Source organism: Caretta caretta, chromosome 1 (genome assembly GCF_965140235.1).
Source record: "Caretta caretta isolate rCarCar2 chromosome 1, rCarCar1.hap1, whole genome shotgun sequence".
NCBI classification, from domain to species: Eukaryota; Metazoa; Chordata; order Testudines; family Cheloniidae; genus Caretta; species Caretta caretta.
Window position 1 is genome coordinate 258,461,898 of NC_134206.1, and position 25,627 is coordinate 258,487,524.

General features: G+C 49.6%; 1 protein-coding gene across 2 annotated transcripts in view; it reads right to left on the minus strand.

Annotated features, from left to right (window-relative positions):
* Positions 1–20,819: 20,819 nt before the first annotated feature.
* CACNG2 (calcium voltage-gated channel auxiliary subunit gamma 2) overlaps positions 20,820–25,627 on the minus strand; it is a 63,935-nt gene continuing 59,127 nt past the window's right edge. For both annotated transcript variants that reach the window (XM_048833335.2, XM_048833344.2), the window contains 2 exons: positions 25,285–25,425; positions 20,820–24,378 (listed from right to left, as the gene is read on the minus strand). In XM_048833335.2, the coding sequence (XP_048689292.1) occupies positions 23,843–24,378; positions 25,285–25,425 (677 nt within the window). In that variant the 3' untranslated portion in view covers positions 20,820–23,842. The remainder of the gene's footprint in view (positions 24,379–25,284; positions 25,426–25,627) is intronic.

Here is a 25,627-nt window from a genome sequence, read left to right on the forward strand (position 1 = left end):
AAGCATGTGCGAGAAGAGGAGGAGCAAAATTTTCTTTGCTTTAGGATAAAATTTTGAATGCCAATGCCACTCTGATTGCCTTTCATGACCCTCAGGTTGAGAAATATTGGTCTAGTGGATAGGACACTGACCTCAAGAGACCTGGTTTCAATTCATGGTTCAACCACAGACTTTCCGCAGAATCTTGGGCAAGTCACTTAATCTACCTGCATCCGATGAAGTGAGCTGTAGTTCATGAAAGCTTATGCTCAAATAAATTTGTTAGTCTCTAAGGTGCCACAAGTACTCCTGTTCTTTTTGCGAATACAGACTAACACGGTTGCTACTCTGAAACCTGAAATTAATTTACCTTGTGACTCAGTTGTCCATCTGTAAAGTGGGGAGCGTACTTCTCTGCTTCAACAGATTTTGGGGATAAAAGTCTATTAATGACTGTGAGGTGATTAGTTAGAACAATGATAAGGGCCACAAGTACCTAAATAGATAGAGCAAGACCCAGTCCACTGAGGACTGCAGCCCCACAGGCTGAGATCCATTTCTTTTGAGATTTCCCACTGTAAGGTCACTGGAAGGATTCTTAACTCGAGAAGAGTCCACACTAACAGCTTTATTCAGCCAGAGGCATGCAAAGTTTTTCCCCTACCTAATCCATCACTGCTAAACCCTTCCAGAGGAGAGGGAACAGAAGTCACATAAAAAACACAATATACACTCATCAGCCAGCAGCAAGATTACTTCAGCACCCACTCAACCGTCAGATAATATGCCATTAGAAATATACCCTATAAAACACAAGCAATCAGTAATTGTACTAGACCAACAATCAAGCAGCCTTCACAGGACAAGTGCAATGGGCAGATCCAGGGAACACATTTCAGTATGTTGGTAGTAACCCATTAACAGTTTGGTGGGAGCCTCACCAAGCCCAATTCCAGCTGTGTCATGGCAACTGTAATTACATACATTCTCTTGACTCTGCTAATGCACCCGATGAAGTCAATGGGAGTTTTGCCAATTGACTTGAGCAGGAGCAGGCCCTGAGGCTTTATCCAAGTGGCCTGGTAATAATATAGCCCATAACTAAGTTTTTTATTCCCATTAAGGATGAATGAATACACTTTACCTAACTTAACGCTGTGGGTTCAAGTGGAACGTTATCGGGTTAACATTCTGCATAGGAGAGAGAGTGGTGAAAGGAGTAAAGGGACAAGATCCAAAGCAGAAAGACAGGGTGCGAAATGGAGCAGAGAATGAGCAAAGCAAAAAAAAAAAAGAATGTGAAAAAGGAGCAGAGAAGAAACAGCAATATCCTCTGTGTGGTGCTTAGGAGGGTGAAGCAATGATAATGTCTTCCAGCTCTGCCAAATAACTTGTAGTTCAGGCCCAACATCACAGTATTTCTCCAGTCATGAGAACAGAATGGGTGCATAATTTACTTCTTCTGGGCCAAAAATTTAAAAATTCTGTGCACAGTACTTTAAAATTCTGCAAATTTTACTTGTCAATAAATAAATGTGGAGGCTTCGGCATGGCAGTGGGGAGCACAGGCCACTGGCTCCATGAAGGTGGGAGATCACCCTGCAGCTCCACCCCCACCCCCAGTCACCGGGACACGGACTCAGTAGTGAGGCTGCACCCAACTCTTACACAGTGCAAGGGCCACGCCTGCCCCAGAAACATCCCAGGGGCCGGCCCCTCCATGTCAGGCACACCAGGTGTGGGCAGGTCGGCTCAGCCCGGCAGGATCCAAGTTTGGAGGGGCTTAGTGTGAAGGGATCCAGGTGTGGGATGAGAGGGTTCTGTATGGGACAATCTGGGTGCAGGCGGCTCAGTGGGAGGTGCAGGGGGGATTGGGAGTGGGGCTCTGGGTGCAGGTGCAATGGGACTTTGCAGGGGGGTCAAGGTGAAGGTGATTGGGGCTGTGTGGGGGCTCAGAGAGGTCTGGGTGCTGCGGGAGTGGGGCTTGGTGGGGTGGGGTCTGGGTGTTCTGGCTGAGGCTCAGTGGGGTTGTGGAGTCCAGGTGTGTGGGGCTTGCTGGGGTGATCCAGGTGCCTAGGGGGTGGGGATTGCTGGGGTAGGAATTCAGGTGCAGGGGGCGGTTTCCAGATGTAGGGGGGTGAGGCTGGGGTCTGGGGTGGGGGGGGGTGTCTGGATGCATGGGGGTGGGCAGATGAGGGGTGGGTGTTACCTGGCCCCAGACGTGTCTGACTCAGCACCAGCTGGTATGTCCCCAGCTCCCTGCCCCCCCCCCCCAGTGATTTGCCTCTCCACTGGCTGCTCCAGGTGCCCAAAAGGATGCGCCTGCACTGCTCGGGAGGGGCAAATGACTACTCTTGCATCTTCCCTTTGCTTCCCTGTCAGAAAGTCATTTTTCTGTGGGGAAGCAAAGAAATCTGTGGGGGACATGAATTCTGTGCCCGCACAATGGCACAGAATTCCCCCAGGAGTAATAATATAACCCAAATGAGAGAACGTGGAACTGAAAGAGTCCACTGTACATGATGAAAGTAGCTTGGGCTCCGCTATAACCTTTGCATTTCCTGCTGCCAAGTCATTGTGGTTACATATCTTGCAGTACCAAGGAAATCTAAAGCCTCATCTGTTCTTGCAGAGGGTATGACTCCATCACCACATGTGGTGATCTGTTTACCCAGTACTCCATTTCTCCAAATGACTTGGGAACTCCTGATAGTCAACATCCTCATTCAGGCTCTTTAGTCCCCTTGCAGGCCATGCCATTAATACCATGTCAATGACATCTCAGGGTTATTCAAACTACAGAGTCACTTGCAACCGACACCAAAGCACAGGTGAGAAGAGCTAACATCGTTTGACCCTTAGCTCCAAGTATGGCCCCACTGTTTCTTCCTAGAAGATGCTTATAAATTCAGCAAGATTAAACTACTCAAGGGGTTTGTTTGATTCCTTGTGGGATGCATCCTATACTTCTCTGGTCCCTGTTTCTCCATTTTTGGGGCTACAATGGCACTGGCAAAGTCAGTGAAAGTCAAAGGGATGGCTCCAGCACTCTGGGCACTCCTGCCCAATGACATCCTTGCGGCCATAGTTTGTTATTCTCTTTGAAAGGCTCTCAGTCCCCCATGACAATTCCAGGGCTTGTACAAGAGCAACTGTTCTGCCAAACTGGCTGTATGCCAAGAGGGCGTACACCATCAGGGCTGGCGGTCTTGCGGAGCGAAGTAGAATAAGGCAGTAACCATTAGAAGGTTACTTTGATTTTGTAACCAGCCTCTTGAAGTTGTAGGCAATGACTCATCTCATTCACCTGGTCTCTGACATCTTTTCAGGATCCTTATCAGCACCCAATCACCTCTGTTGGGAGGCAAACGTCATATCTTCATCCCAGGAGGCAACTCTGGACCACAGCAGAGAAACCACCACTGGGATTCATCATCCACAAAACAGGGCCTCTGACGTAATTGCTAGACTTGTTTCTTGTCTACTTCCTTCCCATAAAGTTCCATGGTCGACAACCACAACGTAAGCAATGTAAATGCCTGAGCAGCCGCATTCCAGCTATCAGAGAAAGACTCTTCCCTTTGTGTCTTTCCTCACTCTCTGGTAGTTTTTTCCATCATTGTGGATGTACGTTGCTGAGAATCAGGCTTGAACAGGAGGAACGGAATCCAGCTTAACCCTGCCATGCCTGCAAGGCCCTTGTATGGAAGAATCATTTCCCTTGACCTGACTGTAGACAACCTGGAAGGTCTTGGGGTGAGAACCTGTTTCAGCCGTAAGGGCCACTAGTTCTCCATGTACTCTTTCCCTTCATGGGGGAGTGCTGATCTGACAGATGGAATGGAGTTGGAAGACTAGCCATCACATTACACAACCATGTTCCAACAAGTCCTTTCCCTCTTATTTTATGAACTACATTAATAGATGATTTTAAAAAAAGTAGACAACCCTCCTTTCTCTCCTGAAAGTTTTCCACCCATAGGTACTGTAATGCTGCTCATGTACAACCTCTCATTCCTCTGCGCCTCTCTACAAGGCCCAGAAATCAAGAAAAATAATCTTGATTTTAACTCCTCATCTCACCACAACCCACCCCAAGTCCCATAACCATAGTATTTACAAAGTTATCCGGGTCATATTTCCTCCCAGCTCTCTTAAAAACAAAACTCCTGCCTCCCATGCGCCCAATCTAGCCACTCTCTGCAATATACTTTCATGCCACAGACCATGAGCCATTTGGCTGCTCAGCTGTCCACAAGCATTATAATCCACACAAAGCGCTCTGCATCCAATGCCTCTTCGCTCTGCTGTTCATGGGCCGAAGCTCCCCTCCACCGGCTTCCCAAACCAGTGCTTTCCCTGCCGCAACCCTCTGGTTGCAGCCTCTAACTGGCTACTCAGGGTGTTGTTCTGTCTGTGCTACATGCACTCTGCTTTCTACTGCTGCCTGGGGCCATCTTTTCCTATACCATCCTGGAGCTGCCTGGAAGGCTGCTGATCATCCTCCAGCTCCTTGAGCCACCAGCTTCCAGCTCCAGAGTTTAGCTCTGCTGGCTGCCTCCCCAGCGCTGCTAGGACAAGGGGTCGCCCTTCCCGAGGATATGTAGCCCTGTGCAGTGTACAGGTTTCTCCTGTGGCTTATCTCACAGACTTGAGTCCCTTCTGCCACCCTAGGCTTAAAGTGTCTTCCTTACCGTGGCCTGTGTACCCCCTCCTTCATAACAGCTAGAAAAAGGGGTGGGCAGAAAGGTCTAGGCCAGGCTGGGACACATGGTCAACCCAACAAAACTTATCTCCTCCAGAATTAGTGCTCTCCACTTCCATTCCCCTTGCCTATTTTTATTTACAGTGGGCACCACTGTAAGATCTCTCATGGGGATCTGTAACCTAAGAGGTAAGAGTCCAGACAATGTACGTTATTCAGACAAAGCTTATCTAGACTCCTGTGTTCCTCAGCTGTTGAACTCCCCACAGATTTCCAGAGCCTTCATCAGGGAACAGGGTCTGAACTCATTCACAACTCCCTGCCCACAGACTCCTTGCTAGCTACCAGGAGGATCATTATTTTCAATCTGTACTATGCACTGTATTTTATTCCAGCAACCAGCAGGCTAATTATCCATGTTTACAGCACATGGTTAAACTAGAAGACCAAGATAGGGATCCATGAAGCGATGTGGGTGTTGAGATGCTGATACATCTCTAACTTTTAGAGGCCTAGAAAATCAAAGGGAAAACACTGCAATCCACAAAGCCTGAGTTAGGCGCTCAGGCTCTTATACAATGAATGGGGAGAGATAGATGTCTTAAAATGTGATCCACAAAAGCTAGCCACTAAGCTAGCCAATGGGAGACACCAACGTCAGGGTTGTGTGGTAGGCCCCGCCCCCTCTTGGAGATAAGGTGCATATCTTTGCTTAGTGATCCCTGAATGGGATCCAGTCTCTTGGACCCAGGCAGCTTAGATGCTTGAGGGAATGAGTTAGGTGTCTACCTCACTCCACATAAAACAGCCAGAGGAGGAAGTGTCTACTAGTAGCCCAGAGGCTAGAGCGCTCATCTGTGATGTGGGAGACCCAGTCACTGGGCCAGAGAGGGAAAGAGAATGGGAATGACTTTGTAGTCCAGCGGTGAGGGCACCCACCTGGCAGATGGGAGACCCAGGTCCATTCCCTCTGCTCCAGTCACTCTTTCATTATTTATTCACAGAGGAACAGCTTCAATAGGATAGACTGAGGGAGTCCCACATGAGAATATCCCATAGCTCTATGGTTACAGCCAGAGTTGGTGTTAGCCCATTGCGGGTCCTAAGCAAGAATATTTTTGGGGCCCTCCTCACAACAAAAAGTGAATGGGGACCACCTTGAGCTGCTCAGGGCCAAAAGCAATTGCCTAGTTTCAGCCCTGTATTACAGCAGTCTGCTGAGAAGTAGGAAACCCCTGTTCAAATTTTTTCTCCTGCTCTGGCAAAGAGGGGAGAATTGAACACCTGAGTCTCTCACATCCCAGACTTACTTACATAGAAAGTCCTGTGCCTAGGGGCACAAGACAAGCCATTTTCCCCACTGCTGTCTGTCCAGAGCAACATGTCTGATTCCATTGTAAGTTGTCTCCAAGATGGCAGCATCCTTTTTGATCGTCCTGCAATAGGTCATGCTTTGTCCTCCATGCTTTCTCTTCCCTCCAGGTGAAATCCAATCTAAGACATACCTTGTGCTTCTGTCACTGGGTAACCCGATGACATGGCCGTCTCTGTCTACTTATTGAGTCTGCAGTCTGCTGACCCATATGGCACAGCATTTTCACATTTGTTATACAATCTCTCCAATGAATTCCCAAGAGTCTTCTTAAACGCTAGTGGTGCATCCAGCTTCCTCCTGTGTATTTCCACCAGCTGCCATGTTTCTGAGGCATACACTAGTGTGGAAGGACAGTAGCACTGTACAATATCATTTAACTGTGTAGATGGTTCTTCTTACTCTTCCAGATGTTTGGCAAATGGGAAAATAATCCACTGGCTTATTCTTGCCTTCACTTCTTTAGTGAGCTGGCCATTAGCGGATATTTAATTTCCAAGATAGATGAAGTCATCAACTTTTTTGTACTCTTCCCCATCGTACATCTGCCAGTGTTGGCAGCATTCACTCCTATCTCTATTATCTTGATCTTCTGCATACTGATACAAAGTCCCCCTTTAGCAGCTTCTCTTTTATGGTCATAAAGAGTCTTTTTATTCAGTCCAAGCTGGTATTCATTATGACTATATCATCTGCAAAAGTCTTGCAGCTTCTCTCTTGTCCAAACAATACCAGTGTCCTCAGCAGCAGTTGCCACTCATCTCACCACAAAGTCTATGACAATGTAGCAGAGAAGTGGGGAATAGTATTCAACATTGCTGTGTGCCAGTAATAATCGTTAACCATGCCAGGTCTCCTCTCTCTGTCTTGATGCAGCACGCAGACTTGTCATACAAAGCTTTTATCAAATTAAAAATCTTTGCTGGAATTCTATAGTGTCTCAGGATTTTCCAGAGAGTTTCTCTGTGGGCATGATCAAATACTTTCATAAAATCAAGGAAGTGAAAAGCTTTCTCAGTAAGTCTTCTTGAGGTGAAAATCTGGTCTGAACACAACCTGAGCCAGCTTGTTCTTCCCTGAGTACTTTATCAGCAGCAGTTTTCATCCTATTCACAATCATAATGCAAAACATTTTTTGAGGTACAGATAGGAGTGTCACCCCTCTCTGGTTATCACAAATATGCTTTTTAGGAATTTTACACATGACACCTCCGCTCCAATCTTTAGGACAAATCTCCTTTTCCCAAACCCTTCTGTACAATCTGCACATGTAATTCACCAGCACTTCCACTCAAGCTTTTAACAGTTCAATATCTATTTTATCATAGCCGGGTGCTTTACTACTATTCAGTTGATATAGGGCCTCAGGTACTTCCTCAGAGCCGATTACTTCGAGTGAGATAGGTAGGGCCGCTGTCTGCAGGATTCAGCTGGAGTTTTGGGGATTACAGTGCAGCCAAAACTGGGATTTAGGTGCCCAAGTACTTTAGTGGATCTGAGCCCAGGGACCTGCAGTGTTTCTATTGGCTAGGAGCCTCTGAGAAAAGAGGAGGTATCATGCAGTGGTTAGGACCCTAGCTTGGGACTCAGGAAACCCCGGTTTAATTCCCTTCTCTGCCACAGAGTTCCTGTGTGACCTTGAGTAAGTTGATTTCAGTGGGTGTTAGGAGCCTAAATATCTTTGAGGATGTGGGCCATATCCTCTCAGTTCCCCATCTGTGAATTGGGGATAATAGCACTCCCCTACCTCACACGGGCATTGGGAGAAGAACTACATCAGAACTGTGGTGCTGTGGTAATTGGGTGGCACATAATTATGTAAGAGGCACAAGATGGTTAGTGTTCTAGCCTGCCCCTTTGTTTCATTAAATACTCTGGAGACAGAGTTGTATAGAGAGCAGCAGCGGCAGGGAGGAGAGTGGTGGAAAGGCTGGTGATGTGATCCTTGCAATACTTTCTCTGTTTTAATAGAAGTTGGCCCTTTTGCGGTGGGAATCCAACCTGGTGGTTCTTCAATACACAAGTTACATCAAGTGATATCTTGACCCTGCGTAGTTTGTGAGCGCTGATGGGATCACAGCACGATGTAAAATGACTGCAGGCAATACATGTAAGGCACAGACTTTCCTGACTGAAACACCACCTGTCACAGAAGCACTCAACTGACCACACACATTTCCCCCCTTAGTATTAATCTCAGTAGTATTAATGGTAGCACCTAGAGGCCCCAGTCAAAAGCCGAGTCCGTTGTGCTAGGTACAAACACATGGTATGAGACAGCCCCTGCCACAAAGAGCTTACTCTTTAAATAGATGAGACAGACAAAGGGTGGCATAAAGGGAACAACATCCAAGCAGAAGATTGGAAAGGGAGGCAATAAAGGGAGATGAAATAATTTACCTCAGGTCACACAGGAAGTCTGTGGCAAAGCCAGGGATTGAATCCATATCTCCTAGGCCAGTGCATGAACCACAAGGCCATTTTTTTGTCACCTGCTTTCTGTCTCTAGGATAATTACACAAACACAGGTGCAGGCTACAACATTAGTTGCAACACTTATCCACTGCTGCGTATTCCCAGTTGCTTCAACAGTGGTGTCATCCTCCTCTTCTCCCCCACCCCGTCCCACCTTCTGAATACCTTCCCTGCTGCCCAGTCTCATCAATCTCCTGAGGACGCACAGCTACTGCAGCACTGGCTAAGCCAGAGATGGGTTCAAGAGTCTGTCTGGGGGAGGGGGAGTGTCCCTCCATTTAACTCTAACCCTGCCCACCATTGCTTACCTCAGTTGGTGGTGCAGCAAGCTTGTTGGCCTGAGTGAGGAAAAAGTGGAGAGAGGATACATAGACCCACACCAGCCAGTGGGGCCCAGAACCCCGCCCTGAGAAGTTAGAGGAAGGAGTAGCCTGCTGCTTTGGGCCTGGGGGTGTACTAAGGCTTCGATGCATGTGGTTCTCAGGGCCTACAGTGTTCTGAGCCTCAGGGTCCCTTCTCTCTTCTTGAGCAGATTTCAGCACCATCTGCTCAGTTCTGTCTTTGGAAGAGTCACCCATGTGCTTTTGTCTCTTCTGGCAAAGCCTGACTACATATGTCCTCCACTAGGCCTCACAGACCCTGAGGTAGCAGGAAAAGAGGAGGCATATTCTCAGCCTTGCACTGCAGCAGCCCAAGACACAGCCCCCGTCTGGACTAACGCACTTCCCAAGGTCGCAGCTGATGCTAGAGGTCAGATCTGCGCTTTGCCTCTGAACTGAGGCAACCAGCTGGCCTGGACTGTACACGCAGCACCACGCAGGACAGCGCAGAGGGGGTGTCGATGGGTTTTAATATGGAGGAGGTAAATTAGTCTGGGATGATGGAAAGGGGAGGTTTCCTGAACTCCCTGACGACTACAGTGGAACACCGCAATTGTGAGCCATTGTGAGAGAGCAGCAGGGGTGGGAAAGGCACGTGATCTCACTTATTAGCTTCTAACCAGCAGGACTGGCGAGCGGCATTTTATCAGCATACTTGAAACGTCCCCAGATTGTGCTGTGCCTCCTGAACAAACCCTTCCGTCCTAGCCCCACCTTTGGCCTAACAAGCTCAACATCTGCTGGGGCTTGCAGCAGCTACAGCCCTTAGCAGAAGTAGAGCTGCCTTGCGGCTGTGCTTGACTCCGCTTCTTGGGATACACTTGCCACCCAACAATTCCCCCACTGAGTTTAGCGTAACAGTTTTGTGTCGGCTGCACTGCTGGCCAAACAGCAAACTTTAATTACCCATCCCTGCTAAACACCTGGTCTCCATTGCTAATGCTGTACATGCTCACAGGCTGCCTGCACTGGGTCTTGCGCCGCAGTGAGCAAAACACATACTTAAATAAATAAGATTAATTGTGTCCAGGATGAGACCTCTTGCTGAGGGGAAGGGAGAATGCCAACAGCGAGCAGCTCCACTGGGAGAAGCTGGAAGGGAGAGCTGGGAGCCAGGCTTAACTGGAAAACGTTCTTTGCAAATCCGATGGCAAATACAGGCTTCCCTCCTTCATATGAGGTAATGTGGTCTAGTCAGTGGACAGGCACTGGACTGGGAGCCAGGAGATCTTGGTTTATTCCCAGCTCAGCCCCTGGCCTGCATTGTGACACTGGGCAAGTGGCTTCCCCTCTCTGTGCCTCAGTTTCCCTTCCTCTTTGTCTGTCTTGTCTATTTAGACTTTAAGCTGTCTGAGGCAGGGACTGACTCTGACTGTATTTGTATAGTGCCTGGCACAATGGGGGCATTGAACTCAGTTGGTGCCTCTAGGTGCTACTGTAATAATAATTTTAATAAAATCAATTTCTTGCATTTCAGTTATTTACGTCTCCTCTTAATGACCTAAGGATCATCTTAGATTGGAAACTCTTAAGGGCTGTATAGCCAGCACCTGGCACATGGTAGATGCTAGAGAAATATTGGGATTGGAGTCAGGAGGCCTGGGTTCTATTCACAGCTCTGCTACAGGCCTCCTGGGTGACCTTGGGTAAGACAGAGCCCTTCTCCATGCCTCAGTTTCCCCACCTGTAAAACAGGGATGATGACACTGCCCTCCTTGGTAAAGCGCTTTGAGATCTACTGTTGAAATGCTGTAAGAACTAGGTGTTACTGTTATTCCTGTAAGAGAAGGATTGGAGAAGGGGAGCCTCTTCCTGCTATGCTGAGCTTATTCCACTGGATGGCACTGCCTCCTAAGGAATTAAAAGACCCAGGGCCCCAACACTCTTTAAATCAATCAATAAATACATTTAGAGAATTAAAAAAGAATGAAGAGAATGAAATGGTGGTGAAAGGTTCCGCTTGACAGGTCCCTGGAGCATGAAGCCCTGTACTTTATTTCCAAGACAGTTACCGAAGGGGTAGGGCCAGACACAGAGCAAGCTTCCTACACACTGTCTCCCTTGCCAGCCCCTTGCTACTGTCCTTGAGGATCCATCCCTAGGGGTGAGCTCATCTCCACAGCCACCTTAATCCTCAGCCTCTGTCCTGAAACTACCCGGGCCAGGGCTAGTTAGCGCCAGTGGCTGTCGGACCTTCTGCACCGCCAGCACCCAATCAGCACGAGTGCACTGAGACCTCCCCACCCTCATTTACAGAATAGCTGTCACTGTGGTACAACATGGGCACTACAAGCCCTGGGCCTCACTGGGACTGGGGACCTAGACGCTGAAGGCTCTGCACTCCACTCCCGCTCCCCTGTCACCCCAGCACTGCATTAATAAAGACCAGCAGGCTCAGTCTGGGGTCACGCACCCTTTGGTACCCAGGAAAGAGACCAGCTCCTCCCATTGGCCCAAAAGGGAGACCTGCCAGCAGGATGACAGAGCTCTGTGAACAAGTTAACTAGTATCAACTCTGCTACTGTCAGGAAATAGCTGGGCTCCACCCTAAAGCACAGACTTGGTGAGAGCGCTGACCTCATGATTAAAAGACCTCAGTTCAAGCGGATACAGCTCCAACTTCAAAGCAGAGCTAGCCCTGATGAGCATGCAACAAAAGCCCGTGCTGCAGACACACAGACATCACGATCCCCAGCCAGGGGGACAGATTCCAGATCCATCATTCTACTTCAAAACCAGAGTTCACTGCCTCTTGATGAAAGAGAATCCCCATTCACGGACAAGAGTAGCGGAGCTCTTACGATGCTATATGAGGCAGTCACTAGAGGGCAACCTGACCCTGTGTTTAGCCAGTAGATTATAAATGCACTGCCTGAAGCAGCATCGAAACAGGCTTTAGGAAGTACTGCAGCAATAGCTGTGCGGTTGGCCTTCGTTGCTCACCTCTGGAAGAATGAGTTCCCTCTCTCTGTGATCTAACATCAGACATACTCAGCACAGTGGTGTTTAATGCCCTGGAATATTTTAATATCAAAGTCCCCAGGTTTCCTGCATGCCCGGCCGTTAGTGTAGATCACACAGAAATGAGAACAAACAGTGCTCCAGGCTCCCAGGACCACACTATGGAACATTCACCTAGAGGGACATCTGAGGATGAGGAGAGTTAACATTAACATCAGAGCCTTTATAGCCAGAAGCAAACTCAGGCACCACCCAGGGGCAGGTCTACAGCCGCTCACACTGACTTGCCTTAGTCGTGCATGCTCATATTGAAAGTGACCCTCAATTCTCAGCTGCAGCTGCCTGGCTATTCAGGGAAGGCGATTGCTGCTGCTTCTTCCATTTGCACTCCCGCCCCTACTAGAACTTGCCCTATATAACGTGGAACATTGGAGTGGCTGCCTTTATGTGAGTCCTTCAGCTGGAAGAGCCGTCCTGTTCCATGGCCAGCTAGGAATGGTGCACAGCACTGGGACAAGGGCACATTCGTATTACATGGATTTTGTTCTCTCATGGTTTTGAGAGGGGCAGTGCCCCAGTGACATAGTTCCAGCTCCTCTTCCCTCCCCCATCCTAATTCAGGAGCCCTTCCCACTTCCTCAAATTCCTCTGCCCACGTGACTGTACTGGGAAAGTGCGGCCTGGAGGCACTCAGGTGGTTCCCAGAGTTCCTCCTGTTAAAGCACCTGTATGGCCCATGGCACTTAAACTGAGGAAAAGAAATCCCCCCGTGACAGACCTTTCATAATGCAGTGCTGTGGGCATGGAGCTCCTCATGACTATGTTCGTCCTATTGGGGTCAGAGGTAGCATATCACAGCTCCACTCCTCCTGAGTTATGAATGGTCTGCTAGCTGACCCAGTCCTCTTGACTCCCTGTAGGGGTGGGCCTTGAGACCTGCTGGGCTTGCCAGCTGATATTACAGTACATTGATTGATATCAGAGTAAGGAGCCAGGCAGATTTATCCCTGCCCTGCTAGGCCAGGCATGTATCCTCAGAAGGGACTGCACCAAGCCTGCAGTTGGAAGCTATCACGGGAAGAGGTGAGGAAAGCAGGGTAGATGAGGCCAATGCTTAGACAGAAAATAAAGAGGAAGAGGAAAGCTGAGGACTCCCAGACCCATGTGAGCAGCCACAAGTCATCTCCCACAGGGCAGTGCTGTCCCCTCAGCCTGGGCACCATTAACCCTCCGGGAGAGGCTGAAGGATTAGGACCCTGCAGTGGCAGGATACCTGACACAGAAGTGAGTCAGTGAGCAGCAGACAGGGTAAAGCACGGCTGATTGCTGCCAGCTGGCCATCTGCTGCCCGCACAGGACCTAGAGAGGACATGCATCCTAAATCCATGGTGCCCTCCCTTCACCCCAGTACCCCGCAGATCACATCCCAACATGACCTGAGGGACAGTGGGGGCAGGCAGGCAGCATCTGGGAAGTGTGACTCTGATTAGGGTGGCAAGGGTAGCACACAGTGCCAGTGACCCAAGGATTTGGTGGTGGTGGTGGTGGTGGGAGCTTGGGGAGGATGGTTTTGAGGGATCAAGCCCAATATAGTCTTAATCCACCCCTGGAGACAGGGGAAATGTGATCACACCCACCCAAGAGCCATTTGCTTTCAGCTCTAGTTAGTGATCAATGGCTCCATGTCTAGTTAGTGATCAATGGCTCCATGTCCAGTTGGCAGCCGGTGTCAAGTGGAGTGCCCCAGGGGTCGGTCCTGGGGCCGGTTTTGTTCAATATCTTCATAAATGATCTGGAAGATGGTGTGGATTGCACTCTCAGCAAATTTGCAGATGATACTAAACTGGGAGGAGTGGTAGATACGCTGGAGGGCAGGGATAGGATACAGAGGGACCTAGACAAATTGGAGGATTGGGCCAAAAGAAATCTGATGAGGTTCAATAAGGATAAGTGCAGGGTCCTGCACTTAGGACGGAAGAACCCAATGCACAGCTACAGACTAGGGACCGAATGGCTAGGCAGCAGTTCTGCAGAAAAGGACCTAGGGGTGACAGTGGACGAGAAGCTGGATATGAGTCAGCAGCGTGCCCTTGTTGCCAAGAAGGCCAATGGCATTTTGGGATGTATAAGTAGGGGCATAGTGAGCAGATCGAGGGACGTGATCATCCCCCTCTATTCGACATTGGTGAGGCCTCATCTGGAGTACTGTGTCCAGTTTTGGGCCCCACACTACAAGAAGGATGTGGATAAATTGGAAAGAGTCCAGCGAAGGGCAACAAAAATGATTAGGGGTCTGGAACACATGACTTATGAGGAGAGGCTGAGGGAACTGGGATTGTTTAGTCTGCAGAAGAGAAGAATGAGGGGGGATTTGATAGCTGCTTTCAACTACCTGAGAGGTGGTTCCAGAGAGGATGGTTCTAGACTATTCTCAGTGGTGGAAGAGGACAGAACAAGGAGTAATGGTCTCAAGTTGCAGTGGGGGAGGTTTAGGATGGATATTAGGAAGAACTTTTTCACTAGGAGGGTGGTGAAACACTGGAATGCGTTGCCTAGGGAGGTGGTGGAATCTCCTTCCTTAGAAGTTTTTAAGGTCAGGCTTGACAAAGCCCTGGCTGGGATGATTTAATTGGGGATTGGTCCTGCTTTTGAGCAGGGGGTTGGACTAGATGACCTCCTGAAGTCCCTTCCAACCCTAATATTCTATGATTCTATGATTCTGCCCCTTTAAAACATTCCTTACTACGACGGATTCATTAGTTAATGTTTGGAAAGTGCTTTGAACAAACAGTACAGTGTAAGTGCTTGGTTATTTATTGTTATTTCGCGCCTGCCCCTGTCTGCACCCCTTGAGGCCTGAACTAAATTCACAATGTTTGGCCCTGGAACCTTATCCCTTTCCTGTCTCTCACTCTCAGTCCCCTATACCTTAAAAGCACCTCTGGGTAGAATAAGCACCCCACTCCATAGTCCTAGGAGGGAACCACTAATCCACGGACCCCAGGCAGGGAGATCTCTCCCTGGCAGAGAATCACGTATCCCTGCTGGACAGGCCACATCCCAGGGAGGAATCCACAGCTCAGAAATGATGTGGCCCCTCATCACCATAGCATGAGTGCATCACACTTTGGAATGGATTTTAGCCTCCCAACACCTTGGGAGCTAGGAAAGGATTATCTCCATTTTATAGATGGCGACTTGAGGCAGAGGATAGATTGGCCTGCCCAAGACCACACAAAGAGTCTGTGGCTGAGCCAGGAACTGAACGCAGGTCTCGTGGGTCCCCATTCAGAGCCCTATTTGCTGATCCATCCTTTCTTGCCATGATTGTCCCTTCTGGGAGCTGGTCCAGGGGCTATTTCACTCCTGACTCTACTTTCATATGACACTATTATTAATACCTAGCTCCAACCTGCTAGTGCTTTGCATAATTGCCTTCTTCTGTTCTCTGGCTCCAGGAGTGTTGCAAGGCGCTATGCTACTCTGGTGAGGGGGACCTTATAAGCCCCTAGCTCAGAGGATGGCTTTTCCAACCAGGGAGAATTCACTCCATCCTTCTCCCAGTCTGTCTCAAGCCTGGCCATGCACAGCCACCAAGGAGAGGCCAGCAACTTCCGAGAGCCACCAAGGGAGGGGGCAACAATGCAGTGGGGATGGAGAAGCCACCGGCTCCTTCGGCACTTCCCAGTCCCATTCTTCAGGACTGGGCAGCTCAGGCCTCTCTGTCCTGGTGAGGCTGGCAGGAACCAGGATGGGGAGGGGGACAATGTCTCACCCTAGAGGAGAAGCAGGCGGAGGAAAGAGTAGAATGGGAGGATGATCATGCCCCGGAAGAGCATGCCCATGTGCAGACCTGCCTTGCTCCTGGTACGTGTGTGTGTGTGATGCCCATTGTAGTATCAGGGCCCTCAGCTCTGAGACTGTTCTCTGCTGAATGGGCTCCTGGCCTGCTCTGGAGCTCCATCCCTGCCTCGTGCCCTCGTTCTCCATGCAGGCCCCTTTGCCGCTGCTTGTGGAAGGGATCCCTGGAGGATGAGTGGAAAAGGAACACCAGGCGTCTGTAATTATCTCTGTGATGAGACATCCCACTGGCTTGTTCTGGCAGCTTGAAACACGCAGATCAAAGGGCCAGTGCAGGCTTCCTCTGAGCTTTGATACCAGCCTGCAGGAGGCAGCAGTGCCTGCTGTGCACCATGCCAGCGTGGAGCAAAAAAGGGAGAAGAGCAGGGGCTGAGAGGGAAAGGAAGAAAAAAGGGAAAGAGGAAGGATGAGGTCCTGGTGCCCTGCAATCAGCTCACTGCGCTGCCAGGCCATTTCGGATCCCTGGCCCCATTGCGCTGCCAGGGTCCAACACGAGTTGAATGAGCTTGAGATGAATGCTCCTACCCTGCCAAGTAGGACTCGGGAGATCTAGGTTTAGATCTCCAGACCCAGCCTCTTGTTCTCTGGGCTGGTGGGGGCCGGGAGTGCTACGAGGACAGCAGAGGGCACAGAAGGAAATGAGCACCTATCTCCCATTGCTGACTCAGGAGTAGACAGCCTTGACTCCCCTAGCCAGCTGCATCTGCTGGCTCTGTCCCCCATACTGAGAACCAATGGGTAATCTCTCTGCTATTCCAGCAGTGTCCTCTGCTCAGGGCATGGGGTGAGGAGCAGCACTCGGTCATACTCCCAGGCTCCAGGAACCTGCTTCTTCATGCCATGGGCTGCCATTTCCACCTGTCACTAGGTGAATCCCATTCAGACTTGGAAGCGCCTTACACAGAAATGCCTGCTTAAGATGCAGGGCAATGGAGAGGCAGACCCTGGAAATCTGGAGGATAGTTAATTAGCAGAAGGATTCTTGCTGGGATGAAAGGACAGGGCAAGTGGAAGGAGCTAGGTGGACAGTGTTGGTGGACTGCTGGGTGTCCGCTGAGAAGCAGAAGTGAGGAGGTGGAAAGGTGGGAAGAGGAACAGGACAGGCATGGATTGAGTGAGGTCCAGAGGGGGAGGGAAAGCGAAAAGAGCTACAGGGAAAAGAGTAAGGGAGAGAGGATAGCTCTCACTGCCCTGGGAGTGAATCCAGAGAGGGTAAACTAGAGAAAGGGCAGCAGAAGCTCAGCAACCCTAGGAGCTCCAGCTTGATACAACATCTGTGACTCAGTGTTGAACGAAGGGCCGTATTCTACAGCCTGGTCAGGTTTTGTCTCCCAGCACCCCAATGCGGCACTAGGGGGAAAGAAGGGGGTTGTGGTGCTGTGTCCTTCCTAACACAACCATGCTGCATCACCCCATGGCTTTGTGTGTGCGGTGCTCCCTGGGGACTTACAAGCCATGCCCTTTGTACTTCAGGGGAGTGAGTGATATGCAGCAGGTTGGGGGAGAGCTTGGCCCCAGGAATGGGAAGTAGATGCTAATTCAGAAGACTGTGGAGGAGGGAAGAAAAGGAGTGTAAGAGAATTGGGGGAGGGAGACAGCTAGCTATCGAAAGGGAGGAGAGAAGAGCACACTGGGGCAGAGAGGGTGTTTACAAGTGACCAGAGGAGATAGCTGTGGAATTTTAATGCCAGGCCCCAGTATTGATCAGTGCAAGATGCAGCAGGCGGGTGCGAGAGTCAGAGGAGAGAACTGCAGTGCTATTAATACAGAGGACATACTGTAATCCATCTGTGTCAGCCCGGGGAGAGCCAACCTGCTGCTTCAACCCCTTCATTCCCAGAGCGCCGTTCTGCCTTTGGCCCAGTCGCACAGCAGAATTAACTCTGCTGCTCCCACACATCAGTTCAAAGCATCTCCGTCGGCAGAGGAGGGGTGGGATTCTAGCCTATCTGGAGTGGCAGGTTCCAAGCCGGCCTTCTGGCGAACACTGCTACACAAGCCAGCCAGGTTTTCCTGTCCAGACTGCTGTCCTGTGGGAGCAGGTGGGTTAGGGGCGCCAGTGGTTAGTGCCCTGCGCTGCCAATGCAGGAGACCCGGGAGGCGTCACAACCTGTCTCCTCCGTGCTGGGTTAGCTGCTGAGGCTGTTCACTCAGGCTGAGGAGGAGCAATGGCTTTTGCCGTGACCTTTCCAACAGATTCAGAGACAGCTGGTTACCAGCTCCCCCTTCAATCCAGAATGGGGCAGCTACAAAATAGAAGTACTGCGGCTGCAAGTCTGTCTTTTTTTGGGGCGGGGGGCTGGGACAAGGAAATTGGGCCTGGGGGGAAGTGTAACAGTCCCTGCAGAAGCCAGGAATTAGTCACTCTGGTGGCACCTGCACTGTCAGGCACAGGGCACTGGCGACCCCAGCACGCTAACTCTTGTGTCGCCAGGTTGCGGGCACCAAAGCTCTGCAGTGTCATGGCCATCCAGCCCCGAATCCATGAGCCTCCAGGAACGAGCCATGATAAGTCCCCTCCGCCCCCCCCCAGCATCTAGGCTAGGACTAGGAGCAAATCTAATATCCCCCTCCCCTATGAGATCGTCTCTGGGTTTTTCTTACTGCCACTTTCTCTGCCATTTCCCCTACCTGCCTTGCCCCCTTTTCCTCCACAGCCCACCCATGCCGTTGTCAGGATCTGTGCCTTCCAGAGTACTGTTCCTCACCACTCCCTCCACAGGCATCTGCAGCCCCCTTCCCCCCCCAGCCCCAGCCCTCACTTGCTTTGGCTCCTCCTCACAAGCACATTTCCTCTGACCCTCCCTGTGGGATTCTGAACCCCCTGCAAAGGCTTTGTTCATATGCTGGCCGTCCTGTTTCTGTGAGCCAGGGGTTCAGTTCCACTCCTTCTGGTTTGGCTCTTTCACACAATATAGCCTAGTGGTTAGAACAGGGGACAGGGAGTCAGGAGAGCTGGACTCTATTTCAGGGTCTGCCACTGCCTCACTGTGTGACCTTGAGCAAGTCTCTTTCCTCACGTGCCTCTGGTTCCTTCTCTGGTAAGGAGGCCTACAGAGACTATGGCACAGGGAGACTGGGAGCCCACAGGTATTACTGTTTGCAAAGTGTTTTCATGTCTTCAGATGGGAGGGGCCAGAGAAATGCAAAGTGTTCGTAACCAGCATCATCAGTTTAATATTAGCAGGGCTCTGGACACACACTTCCTCCCCTCCCCATTGGTGCTATTCACGTACCTGCGGGGTTTTTACTTTTCACCAGCACCATCCTTTCCCCTTGAACAGCAAACAGCAGGGATGCGGGCTTGCCCATGCCTGCATGGCCTCCGAAGCCTGCCCTAACCCAGCATCTCCTTCACACAACAGCCCCTTTTTCTTGCGGATGGACGTGCTGGATCTGCCCTCTGCTGACTTTGCTTTACCCACTCTGCCCTTTGTGTTGGAAGAGACAGGAACCCTGTGTCTCCTCCTCACACTTCTCATCACTGTCTGTTTAATTTCTCTGGCTGGATTCTGCCCTTTACTGGATTTTCTTCCCAGCTCTGGTATAATCAGGAGCTATCTCCCCACTACCTTTTGCTGCCATCCAGCTGCTCTCTATTTGCTTAATGCAGAGATTCTTCCTTCCTGTTTAGCTGTGTGTCACCTCGTTCCCCGGCAGCCCCTACTCAGCATCAAGCAAAGCTCCGGAAGGCTTGGTGGTAGTTAAGTCACTCAAAGCACCTCCTACTTTCCTGGCTGTGTCACGTCCAGAGCCCTCTTGTCAGGCCATTTCCCCTCTCCACTACCTCCTGGTTCCAGCCAGGCCCGCGGTCCATAGACAGCAACCTTTCCTTGCAGGGTTTTAGCACTGTTGCTTTTAGCTGGAACCAGGAAGCAAAGAGCCTGCAAAAGTGAAATTGAAAACAAAATGACAATTAACTAGCCCCATCAAAGTTGTGTGTGTGTGGCAGGGGGAGGGAGATGTTGATGATATTGGGGGTTCCTTTGAGTTTAGGACAAAAGTTTGAGGATCCGGTTTGAGTTCTGGCTGCACATCGGGGAGCGGGGATGGGGTGAGTTTGAGTTTTGGGCACAGACTTGGTAACTCAGTTAAATTTCTGGTGAGCCAGTTCACCCCATCCTTGTTCCTCTGCCTCATTCCCCTCCAGCATGGAGTTTCTTTTCTATAGACACTGACTGCCAAGGGCAGCTGATTCCACTCACACAGGCATCCTCCCTCCTCCCAAATTGCCCACAAATATCTATCCCCATCTCTGCCCCAAATTTTCCAGTCATGCTTTGGACATCTGAAGGTGCCAGGATGTAACAGGCCCAGACAATTAATACAAAGGGTGTATATCTGAGGAGGCTCCCCTTGGGGTCTGGTCCCAGCCCCATTTCCTAATTCCTTGAGCCTGCTTGCAGAAGCTTTAACCCTACTGCCTCTCTGCCAGTCTAGTATTGCCAGCTTCAAGCATTCAAAGATTATGAGTCAAGCACCCCAAAAATAATGAATGGTTTAAAATACATGAGATTTTTTTTTAAAGTTTTTTGTTTTTAATTTGCCTTCTGGTTTTGGGGCTGCATTAGCTCCATATTTGCAGACTTTTCTCCATAACTACAAGGGCTAGAAACTTTTTATTTTGAAATGAAAGCTGAGATCCTCATATAATCCCTGGACTCCAGGAGCTGGGGCTTTAAAATACATTATTAACATTGCAAGAGTTGGCAACACTGCCAGATAACTGGCCTGTCATCAGGATGCTTCAGAAGAAGGCAGGAAAAGTCCACAATTCACCTGGCCTCATGTCTGCTATTCCAGAAAACAAACACACCAACAACTCCAGTTTAATTGCATTTAGTTCAAACATAAGGATGGCAAAACCTATTCCCCCTCAGGCCCCCATGTTGTCCTTTCTTCCTGGGTCACAAACATGTGGGAAGACCAGACAAAGTGGCAACATCAGCCAGAACTCCTAACTGGACCAACGCTTCCCTTCAAACTACTCTGTGTCACTGTTCCCCCGAGGGACTCCTCTGGCAGGCCAAGAATTCTTTTCTTCAAGACTTCGCAATAAAGCCACATAAACAAGGACCAAGTTATAAAAAAAAAAAAATCTTTATTTCATGTACCAGGATTTTTTTTTTGTAATTTTCTGTTTTTAAAATTTTTTTCTTTTTAACAGTCTGAAAAAAACCCACAAAATAAAGAAAATGGAGGTTGGTTTCTTGAACTGGTTTGAGCTGGACATGAGCAATATCCTTAGAAAAAGCTTCCCCTCCAATCCTAGTCCTCCCCCTTTTCTCTCCCTCTCTCACACCCAGGTGCTCACTCATCTTCTCATTTCACTCTGCGAATGCTCAAGAACTCTGTGGGCATCAAGTTCTCAAAAGCAGCTTCGGATTTAAACCAAAACACTGTACTCTGTCTATGCCGGAGTTTGGGAAACCAATTTTAACTCAGTGCTTGGAGGTGGAGGTTTTTTTTTTAATTTTTCATCTATCCTTTTACATTTTAAAAGGCCTGGGGACCAGGTGGGGATGGCAGGCTGGGAAGTAACTGGAATTCAGCAGGAATCCCAGACACCCAGTACAGACTGAGGCATGCCACCTAGATGATCAGTTTCATCTAAGCTTTCTCTATGCTTCTCCGTCAGCGTCAGACCTTCCCCTTGAGACCTAGAGAGGATTCGTTTCACCTTGGATTTAAATTTCCCACATGCTGCTCCCCAGCCCTGCCCTGGAAGGACCCCACTTTCCTGTGCTGAGAGGGAAAGTAGGATAAAGCAGCAATATCTGGGGCCAGGAATCCTTTAGGAACAGTGTCTACACTCCAGTGGGAGCTGAACCATTGGACTTAAAGACCTTTAAAACTGGAGCAGCAGGAATTGGAACAGAGTCAAGGGTGGGGCTGAGCAGCTGAAAGGGTCAACTGACCCACTCAATGAACCCGCAGCCCTGGACCTGCCCCTGGATGCAACAGAAGGGATTCTGTTGTCCGAACGTCCGTGGAGAATTCTCTCAATCTGTGCTGGTCCTGGGCTGGTCTGCAGCTGACTGAGTGACACACAGAGGCATATTGATAACTCTCTCCTTCTGTTTGCTTTGCCCACTCTCCCTACCATCCCTCTCTGTGTCCTGGTAGCAGCATTATAAAGGGAGCTGAATTACAAGTGGTTTCTAGGACCTCCTGGGCACATTTGATTCTCCTCAGCACAAAGATTTGGTGCTAAATGTCAGGCCAAGTTCCCGGTGCGTGTGTTAATTCCCGGGATGGATGGGTGCTACAGGCGCGGTGAGGAGGTTTGCAGGATTTACATATTCGAAGGAAGCAGGGAGGGGTGGGCAGATGGCTGCGATGGTGTGGTGGGACGAGTGTGTGTATGAGTGGGAGACTGTAGGCCTGATTCTCCTCTCATGCTCACCAGTGTAAACCAGGAGTAACGGAGTTATCTGGAATCAAACCAGCAGGAGAGGAGAATCAGGCTCAGTGTGCGTATGAGCAGGAAGAGGAGAGCATGTATATAGGAGTTCAAGGGCCTCACTGCCTTGCACCTGTTTTAGTCACTGCCCTGGGGCAGAATGAGTGTAAAACACTACCACAGGGGCAAGCGAATGGGGACCTCTGATCTGGTAACACTTTGCACTCGCCCTGCTGGGTGTAAACGACTACGCAGGGGCAAGGCAGTGGGAAATCAGGCCTTGTACCTGACGAGATCTGTCCAAGACTTGGGGCCCAATCCGATGCCCATTGAGGTCAATGGACAGACTCTCGCTGGTTTCAGCGGGGGTGGGGTCAGGCTCTTGGTGATGAGGCAAAAGTGACATTTGAAGGTATATACAGCAGTAGGCATCCCATGTCTGTCTACCCCAGGGAGCATCCACTGCATGAATGATGGGAGTGCGTGTGTGAGTGCTCGTCTCCTTATTAGCATATAGTCCTTATGCTGTCTGCCACCCATCCCCCCAGTAGCAGCATCTTCCTCTCTTCAGGGAGAGATGTGTGCCTAGCACAAAGCCCTGTGGCCAGCGGGGAGCCTCTCCCCTCCTGCCAGCCGGGTGAGCCCGGCCTCTCAGTGATTTTCATTTGGTTAAAAGGATTCAATTTCCGTTTTCTCTTTACAAGGCCCCCCACCCCGCTAATTTGCATTTCCCTCCCTCCCTCCCCCCAACTCCCACGTTTTCACAGTTTAAAGCTGGAGAAAACAAAAATGAAAAGAAAAATACTATCTGGTTTTCTTCCAAGTAAATCCACTTACTGTATTTACATTTATTTATAGTTGGTTTTGTTTTATTAAAAAATTGCCACTTATTTTTTAGAAACTTTTTTTTTTTTTTGCAATGTTGCTGTTAACCACAGGATCACCAGGGACTAGTGGGTCCAGGTTGGTCACCATTAACTCCCTGGGAGCCCTGGGGACCAGGGAATCAGCATTAACCCCTGGGATTCCCAAGGACAGGAAAGTCAATGTTAACCCTTCAAGGGCCCACGAGAGACACATGAATCACCTTGGATCCCAAGGGTCTTGGCAAGTCTGAGCAGGTCACAAGTAACCCCAAGATCTCCAGGGTCGTCACGAGCCTCCAGAACTCCCACAGATACACTCATCACTGCTAGTCCACCCCCCTCACCCGCCACCCCCGGAGCCTGTGAGTCCACATCGGGTTAAAACTGAACAGAAAACAAACCAAAAAATGAAAGAATGAAACCTGAAAAAATCCAAAGAGCTGCCTCCTCCTCCCACTTAATTTTTTGTTGGTTTTTTTTGTTGTTTCTTGGTTCCCTTTTTTAAATTTGTTTTTATTAAATGTTAAAATAATGGTACATGGGAAATCATGCATTTTCTTTTAAATTTATTTTCTATTTTTTTTAAATCTCTCTTGGTTTTTAAAGTTTTTTCTTTTTTTTCCTTTTTCTTATTTTTTTATACTTTTTTGTCATTGTTGTTTCTTTTCTTTTGTTTCTTTTCTTGTTGATGTTGTTTTGTTTTTTGCTTTTGGAAGGTTTCCCCCATGGTTGCTTTCTCTTCTCCCTCCCCTGCCCTCCCTGTTGCCCCTGCTCCTCCTCTTCCGTTTTCTCCCCACCTCCCGCCTGCTCCTTCCCCATTTTCAGCTCCTGGTTTCGGCTTCATACCGGGGTGGTCCGGCGGTTGGCTGTGTTAGTGTGGATAGAGTCCTTGTTCTCTTTCTGGATACAGTTGTGAACCTGGAGGAAACTGTTATCCCTGTCGGAATTGTAGGTGGCGGTGGGGGTGGTAGCAGCCTTCAGGGGGTCCCTGGTCAGGGTATACATCGAGATCTCCGTTGATGGGAGGGTATTGAACCCTTTGATCCCGACGGGCGAGGCATCCCTGGAGTGTGAAGGCTCAGTGGAACGGGAGCTGGAGCGACTGCGTCTCTGATAGCGGTAGCGGTAGCTGGGGATGCGGGTGATGGCGGAGGACTGGAGGTAGTCCGTGGCACGAGCGTTGGCACGCAGCTGTTTGTGCCGGTCAATAAACATGTGGACGGCCAGCACTCCCACCATCTCAGCTATAATGAAGGACAGGGCCCCAAAGTAGAAGGACCAACCATAGGAGTAACTGTTCTTCTTGGAGTCGCTCTTTGAGGGGTCTCCAGCGTTGGCTGATATGTACACAATGATGCCAATTATATTACTCAGACCTGCGGGCGAGAATAAGAGAGAGAGAGGAAAACATTAGAGTATCCTAGAGGGAAAGGATGGCAGGAGGTGCAAGGTTAAAGCCTAGGGTCCCACCTGTCTTCCCAAGAGTAGTCCAGTGCTGGTGAGGGCCCGGCTGCCTGTCTGCTCACAGCTCCCAAAACGAGCCTCCAAACCTGCCCTGCTTGGAGCCCTCTCTAGGGATTCTCAGGTGAGAGAACAATTCATTCCACATGTTCACTGAACCCTAAACTTCACCCCACTACTGGCACCCCAGTCAGTCCTGCCAGTCTCTGTGAGACCCGCTCCCCCAGCAGATGTAGAGAGGAGCTCAGTTTCCATGTACATCCAATTCTGAGATCCTGCCTTCCCAGCCCTGCACCCCAACAGCGCTCTAACCCCAGGCTGGAGAAATTTATTTCCTATATTTCTTTCACCCAAGGTGGTTGCACCCTATTGAGAAGTCATCAGGGACTCCATGGCTCCATCTGTCTGATGTCAGAGTCTGTCCAGTGGTGGAGGTAGCCATGTAACTGAAGGGAGCTGGGGCCAGTGTGTTTTTGTTTACTGCGTTTGTACATGTAGAGGAATCTCTCTGCAGGGAGCAACTGCCATTTTGTGTGTCAGTTCAGATACAGAATGTCAGAGTGAGTCACTGTGTGCTCTCTCTCACACACACAGAGAGACTTTATATTTACTCTTCCTGGTTGAATGTTTTCATTCATCTGAAATAAAGCTCATCTAGACTGAAAAATACATGTTGCCCTTTTTGCTTGTGCAAACATACCACCTCCTTTCCCTTCTGCCCTGGCTGCTCCATCACCTGGACAGCCTGTCACTGAGGTATCTTCCTCGCTATTGCTCTTAGTCTTCCATCCCCCCAGCCCATTTGTCCCTCGTCCCTTTACCTGCAGACACGAAGAAGATGCCAGCACTAAGGATGATGTTGTGTCGGGTTTTGTAGAACTCGCTGGCTGCAATGCAGAGTCCACCCATGAAAAGCAGAATCACACTCAGGATCGGGAAAATACTAGAGGCCCTTACAGCCCCTGTGAAAAAGAGAGGGAGAGGGGGAGAAAGAACAGCACAGGTAGGAGACAGAGAAAAGGGAGAAGAGAAAACAATACAGGAGACAAAGAGATGGGGCAGGGAGGGAACAGATACAGAGGGAAAACAATAGCATGTATTGTGTGGGGGAGAAGGAGAGGAAACAGAGAAGGGAGAGAAACATGGAGAGGGCAGAGTGATTCA